At 44.3% G+C, this 7,500-nt stretch overlaps 1 protein-coding gene across 1 annotated transcript in view; it reads left to right on the top strand.

The window, feature by feature from the left end:
* The window catches only part of ptprsa (protein tyrosine phosphatase receptor type Sa), a 195,323-nt gene that overhangs the window by 81,193 nt on the left and 106,630 nt on the right, over positions 1-7,500 (top strand). Inside the window, exons 3-4 of the mRNA XM_062555340.1 lie at positions 2,018-2,163; positions 5,448-5,589. Coding sequence (XP_062411324.1) covers positions 2,018-2,163; positions 5,448-5,589 — 288 coding nt within the window. The remainder of the gene's footprint in view (positions 1-2,017; positions 2,164-5,447; positions 5,590-7,500) is intronic.

The following is a 7,500-nucleotide window of genomic DNA, read 5'->3' on the forward strand; positions in this document are numbered from 1 at the left end:
ATTACAAATGAATAAAAGAAGAAAAACAAAAAAATAATGAAAAAGTTAAAAACAGGATAATAAAAGCATTAGCTCAAAACATATCCATAAATCAGTTCATTATTGCAAACTGAGCAAGACAGAAACACAATCTTGACCAGAAACACCCTCTATAGCATTTCTCCGGCTAATCCATATTGCCATCTTTGCTTGCCCAACTACAAAGTTCAATAGTTGACACTGTGATTTTCTCTTCTGCGAATAACAAACACCCAAAGTAAAACAGTGAGTTGTAAACCCGATATTAAAACCTCTAAATATCAACCCTAAGCGACCAAACAAAGGATTAAGTCTGACACATTCCATATAAAATGAAAAACAGTTTCTCTTTCTGGACAAAAAGGACACTTATCTTCAACAGTTGGATTTACAGCACAAGCAAAGGAGTTGACAGCTACTGTGCCATGTAAAATTTTCCATTGCAAATCACCATACTTTTTTGATAAAGGTGGTTTATACAAAACTCTCCAAGCAGGTTTCACATCATCACTAAGCACAATAAAGAGAACATTTCACAAAATAAACATCCCAATTACAGATGATACACACAAACATACACACAAACACACGCACGCACGCACGCACGCACGCACGCACGTACGCACGCACGCACGCACGCACGCACGCACGCACGCACGCACGCACGCACGAGAGAGAGCTATATTCCTCGAGAACTGTGAGTGGGGAGTCAAATTAATGGGCAGCCATCATCATCAGTAGAGTAGTGTGTGTGTGTGTGTGTGTGTGTGTGTGTGTGTGTGTGTGTGTGTGTGTGTTGTGTGTGTGTGTGTGTGTGTGTGTGTGTGTGTGTGTGTGTGTGTGTGTGTGTGTGTGTGTGTGTGTGTGTGTGTGTGTGTGCGTGTGTGTGTGTGTGGTGTCCCGTCATGTGTGTGTATGTGTGAATGTGTGTCTAGTCCGTACTTTTCGGTTGTGTGTGTTATGTTTGTGTGTGTGTGTGTGTGTGTGTGTGTGTGTGTGTGTGTGTGTGTGGTATTTGGGATGCTTCTGGTGACGCACTCATAGAGAATCAGGGCTTTGGGTTTATTATTCATTGCTGTTCTCAATTATTCATAGTGCCATCAGAGTGTCAGGCCACGCATTGTCTGTAGAGCAATTACCACTATGTAGATACACAGACCCTCCTCTCACCCCCCTACACACACACACACACACACACACTCATTACAACCCCTTGTCCACATTTTGTGTGTATGCGTTTGTATAGGTGTGTGTGTGTGTGTGTGTGTGTGTGTGTGTATGTGTGTGTGTGTGTGTGTGTGTGTGCCTGAATGCCTTCCTATTACCCAGCTGAAGAATCTGAGTCTCTTTCTTCTCCATCCCCCTCTCCAGCTATTTTCTGGACGAGTGCATCGCTTGCTATTGTGTAGAGAAAAAAAGGATTGAGAGAATGTGTGTGTGTGTGTGTGTGTGTGTGTGTGTGTGTGTGTGTGTGTGTGTGTGTGTGTGTGTGTGTGTGTGTGTGTGTGTGTGTGTGTGTGTGTGTGTGTGTGTGTGTGTGTGTGTGTGCGCGCGTGCTTGTGAGAAAGAGGGTGCAAGTGCGCTTGTATGCATGCTTGCACCCAGTAATTTAATTGCTTTCATTTGCTGCTACAACTGGCTTGTAACAAATTGGGTTAGCTTGAGGTACCTGTCCCGTCTAGTTCACCGTAACAGTGATTGCCTTTTTAATCACCCCCCTCCCCTCTCTCTCTCCCTCCCCCTCCTCTCTCTTTCTCCTTCATTCTCTCCCTCTCTTTTTCTCCTTCTCTCTCTCTCTTTCTTTCTCCTTCCTTCTTGCTCTTACTCTTTCTTCTTCTCTCTTTCTCTCCCTCTCTCCCTCTCTCTCTCTCTTTCTCTCCATCTCTCTCTCCCTTCCTCTCTCTCCCTCTCTCCCTCTCTCCCCCTCTCTCTCATTTCAATTCAAGAAAGCTTTATTGGCTCGAGTGTTTCCATAATATTATTCTCTCTCTCTCCGCAGCTCTGCCCACCTTCACTAAGGTGCCCATGGATCTGATTGGCGTGTCGGGGGGCGCTGTGTCGTTTGTGTGCCAGGCCTCCGGAGACCCCAAACCCAAAGTCACCTGGAACAAGAAGGGGAAGAGGGTGAACTCACCACGCGTGGAGGTGAGGCTCTCTCACACACGCACACACAGACACACACACAGACACACACACACACACACACACACACACACACACACACACACACACACACACACACACACACACACACACACAGACAGACACACGCACACACATGCACACAAACACACACATACACACACATACACACAGACACACACGCTCACACACACATGCTCACACATATACACCCACACATTCAGCTTTACTCTTATTCACTGATAATGTGTGTGTTATAAGCATCTTATACAGTAGATGTGTTATATCGGTGTAAGTGTGTTAGCGTGTGCCAAAGTTCACTCAAAGAATCTTCACTGTTTGTACATTTGTGTGTGTGTGTGTGTGTGTGTGTGTGTGTGTGTTTGTTTTTCTGTGCCCTCCTGCTGAAAGACTCATCTGTGTGTCAGTGTGCGGTTTATGTATAGTGTGTGTGTGAGAGCATCTCCACAGCAGGATGTTGTGTTTTATTTATGATGTTTGTCTGCTCCTCTGCGTCGCTGCACAGATGCCAGCTGTAAAGTCTTGATTGATGCTCGCCATGCCTTAATTAAAGTTCACACACACACACACACACACACACACACACACACACACACACACACACACACACACACACACACACACACACACACGCCTCACACACTGTAATCATGAGAGTGTGGCAGGCCGCTGTGGGGCTCCTCCTGGTCAGGCTAGGCCCGAGCACAGGCACGTTCTACTGGAGCGCTACGTGACGGAACAGCGCCGGCTCAGGGCCGGTGTCCCGCCGCCATAGAAACTGATCCGTCGTTCGTCAGTGTCAGCGTCACTCACACGCACACACTCTCATACACACACACACACACTCACACACACACACTCACACACACACACACACACACACACACTAGGGGTGCAACGGATCATCATTGATCCGTGATCCGTTCGGATCAGTATCTTCGGTTCGGCACACACATGATCCGCGGATTGATGTATAATAATTATTAATAATAATGTCCGTGTGTTCTTTTGAAGTAACATGCGTGTCCACAAGGCATGCTTCTAGCCCCTCCCTGCTCTGCTCCCCTAGCCTGCCTGCGCGTCTTTTCTGCTCTCACACACGTTATTAGCGGTCATGCCATAACCAGCAATACATGGCTGCTAGTTTAAGTGCTGATGTGGCTGCATAGCAGCAACACAATAATAGCCTAATATCAAGTTCGTTTGTGCACACTTCAAGTTTGTTGCGCACCTACCTATGCTATGATGTTTAGGTAATTTAGGCTTAGCCTACTGTTGGGTTCAATATCAGCAATAAGCTACGCAACCTTGGCTAACTTGTAGGCTACATCTGGAGATAGCTTGTGCTCACTAAAATCATAAAGGAGCATTGCAAGACACGCATCTCTTTTATGATCCCAGAAAGATTTTCTTCGACTTGTTAGTTTTATTAACATGTATTTTATCTAATGAAATATCCTTGTCATCATGCACTATATCCAACTCATTTTCTCAAGAATAAAACCGTGAGAGACTGAAGCCTAATTACCCTCACGTATTTCTTAAAGCGACAGGGACTCAATTACACACACCTCCTATGCGCACTCCTACACACCACATTAAAGATAGCTAAATCAGTACACAAATGACTAAAGATTTGTAGCTACTAGTAATTATGCAGATTGTGTGTGGAGGGTCAAGCAGAATCTTGGATGGCCACTGGTGTGAATGATCACACAATATTCAATATAAGGTGATTAAACACCAAATCAATTAAAATTGTAAAAAAGCATAGAAAAACTCATTCTTGACTTAGTATCGGTATCGAAACAATAATTTTGGTATCGTGACAACACTAGCCTACTTTAAACACATGCTGAAAGTGCTTGAGCCACGTTACAACATCCCGTCAAAGACAAAACTACGTTTATTTGTCTTGTTTTTTTTTTTTTTTTGCTGATCCGAAAAATGATCCGATCCGTGACTCTTGATCCGAGGAACGATCCGAACCGTGACTTTTTCGATCCGTTGCACCCCTAACACACACACACACACACACACTCTCTCTCTTTCACATACACACACACACACACACACACACATACACACACACACATACACACACTTCCGAGCAGGAGAGCAGGAAACCCAGAGGGTGCTTTGAACTCCGTCTGAAAGGACAGTGCTCCCTGCATTCAGATTACAAACACACACACTCACACTCACACACACACACACACACACACACACACACACACACACACACACACACACACTGTATTCAGATGTGATTGTAGACGCATTAGCATTAGCATTCATTTAGCCTGCTCTGCTATCGATCTGGAGAGCCCTGGACACTACACTCCCTCTGAGCAGCCATCTCATTACACACACACACACACACACACACACACACACACACACACACACACACACACACACACACAGACAGCCCTGAGACACAGAAAAACACTAGGCTGATCCCGTGGATGGCCGACGGGAGACCACGCAACTCTCCTACATCCTCATTGATTTACGTGTGTGTGTGTGTGTGTGTGTGTGTGTCCATGGTTTAATGGCTTCCCCCATCACAGCAGCACAGAGGGGAAATAAATTAGCAGAGTTTAACAGGTCACGAGCACAGAGTGGTTATGTGTCTGTGTGTGTGTGTGTGTGTGTGTGTGTGTGTGTGTGTGTGTGTGTGCGCGCGCGTGTGTCTGTGTGTGTCTGTGTGTCTGTGTGTGTGTCTGTGTGTGTGTGTGTGTGTGTGTGTGTGTGTCTTCCATGAGCTAAATTTATGCCTTGCTTTGACTGTGTTTGACAGGAAATGATGTCACTCGATATGTTGCTGCTGCTGTTGTCATTCAGGGTCACGACCCCCCCCTCCTGCCTCCTCTCTTCTATTTCTGCTCTCTCTCCTCCTGTTTTTCTCTCTCTCTCTGTTTTCTTTTGTATCTCTCCATCATGTCCTCTTTCTCTTCCCCATTTCTGTCCATGATCCCCCTCCCTGACTCCCTGCACTCCTCCCTCCCTGCCTCTATCTCTCTATCTCTCTTCTTCTTCTCATTTACCCCCTCTTTCTCTCTCTCTTGCTCTCTCTCCCACTCTCTCTCTCTCTCTCTCTCTCTCTCTCTCTCTCTCTCTCTCTTCAGTTCAATTCAGCTTTACCAAAGCAAACATGCTATACTAATACGGATACGTTATATACAGTATAAGACAAGAAGGAATAAAATGTATGATAACCAATTAAATGATAATCTCTCTCTCTCTCTCTCTCTCTCTGTCAGAGTATTGAGTTTGACGAGGGTGCGGGCGCTGTGTTGCGTATCCAGCCGTTGCGTGCCCCGCGTGACGAGAACATCTACGAGTGTGTAGCCGAGAACACCGTCGGGGAGATCACCACCTCCGCCAAGCTGTCAATCATCCGAGGTAAGACCCGCCTCCCCTCCCCAGGCAACAAGAGAAAAAGGCAAACAAGCCAGGGCACAGGAGGAGCACTCAGGCATTTAAATGAGATGATTAAAGACTAATGAAATGTAAGTGGTGTGTTTAGGTCAGATCATCAGCACCAACAAAGAAGGTGTGAATGTTTGTGTGTGTGTGTGTGTGTGTGTGTGTGTGTGTGTGTGTTTTTGTGTGCTTGTGTGTGTGTGTGTGTGTGTGTGTGTGTAGGGATGTAACGGTATGAAAATTTAACCCCACGGTTATAGTGACTAAAATTATCACGGTTTTCGGTATTATCACGGTATTTTAAAAAAAAAAGTGTGACAGTGTTTATTACATTCAAAATATAGGCAAACCCTTATTGCTTTCAGCAGGATACCGATCATTCACAGCAATGGCAATGGCTTGTCTCTGCTCAACCCTCCACACACACAGAAAATGGCTTGTCTTGTTTCTATTGCATATTTTGAATTCATAAACTTTATATATTTTGCTAATAGTTTATAATATGTTAGGATCTGCATAATTAGCCTACTTATAGCTAAAAATATTCAGTAATTTGAATACTTCATATTGATTTTTAAACTATTACACTTGTCTTTAATGACATTACAGGGGTGTTGTGTAGTCTATTTGAGTCACTTTAAGAGATACGTGAAGTACTAATTATATTAACCTTCATTCGGTTTTAGGAAAGTAGTCACGCATAGTTCAAGGATATCTGTTTTCATTGAATAAAATGAATGTTCAAAAAATTAACAACTCAAAGAAAATATTGCTGGGATCATAGAAAAGATAAGTGTCTTGCAATGTTAACTTCTATGATTTGGTGAGCACTAGGCTACTGTAGGCCTATTAATGATAGACATGACGCGTGAGCTAACGGGATAGTTACCTAGATGGAACTCTCTCAACGTGTAAAAGTTTTCCAATAGGCTGTGTAGCTTTTTTCGGAAATTGAATTAAACACTAGGCCTAAATGAACTAAATTCCATAGCCTACTGTAGGTAGGTTACCGTGTAGTGGCATTGTGCTCACTTTTTCCTCGGTTGGAAATGTTAAATTGGCTGCTTATAGCTTAACTTATGATTTGGAGTTTGGTATATCTGTTATAGCCTATCCAATGAGTGACACCCAGCGCTCAACATAACACTTCACGGTATTCTCCTGATAACGTTAGTGGAATAGCCTAGATTTAATGTGAACGTGTAGGCCTACATAAAAAGACGCAGAGTGGCTACATGATATAGCGCACGTTTTGGGGTGAAAATGTTGCGCCCTTTAAAAGCAGGTGTAGCCTTATCCGAATCATGGTTAAATCCATCAATTAGAAAACAGAATTAGTAAGGTAAAGTTTTGTTTTAGGTAGCCTACCAGCTTGTATCAAACGCAGGCTCGGATGAAGCTGGGAAGAATTAAACACGCGGTTACCACACCGTAGTATCAACCGTGATAATAATGGTATTCGAAATGAACACGGTAATTGTTATCATCAACATTTTTATCATGGTTTACCGTCACACCGGTAATCGTTACATCCCTATGTGTGTGTGTGTGTGTGTGTGTGTGTGTGTGTGTGTGTGTGTGTGTGTGTGTGTGTGTGTGTGTGTGTGTGTGTGTGTGTGAGTGTGTGTGAGTGTGTGTGTGTGGTGAGACCAGTTGCAACAAGGGAAGTGAGCGCACATACTCACAATCACACCAAAGCCTGGCGTATCCTGACCACTGACTACACACACACACACACACACACACACACACACACTATAGCTCTGTCTGAGGTCATCTTTAAACCCCCTTCCACCCTACAGCTCTCTTCCCTCTTCAGATATCTGAATTCACACCCCAACACACTCACACAAAGCTCTCTCCTTTCCCACTGTCTGTGTGTGTGTGTGT

The sequence above is a fragment of the Sardina pilchardus genome, chromosome 15 (genome assembly GCF_963854185.1).
Source record: "Sardina pilchardus chromosome 15, fSarPil1.1, whole genome shotgun sequence".
In the NCBI taxonomy this organism is placed as follows: domain Eukaryota; kingdom Metazoa; phylum Chordata; class Actinopteri; order Clupeiformes; family Clupeidae; genus Sardina; species Sardina pilchardus.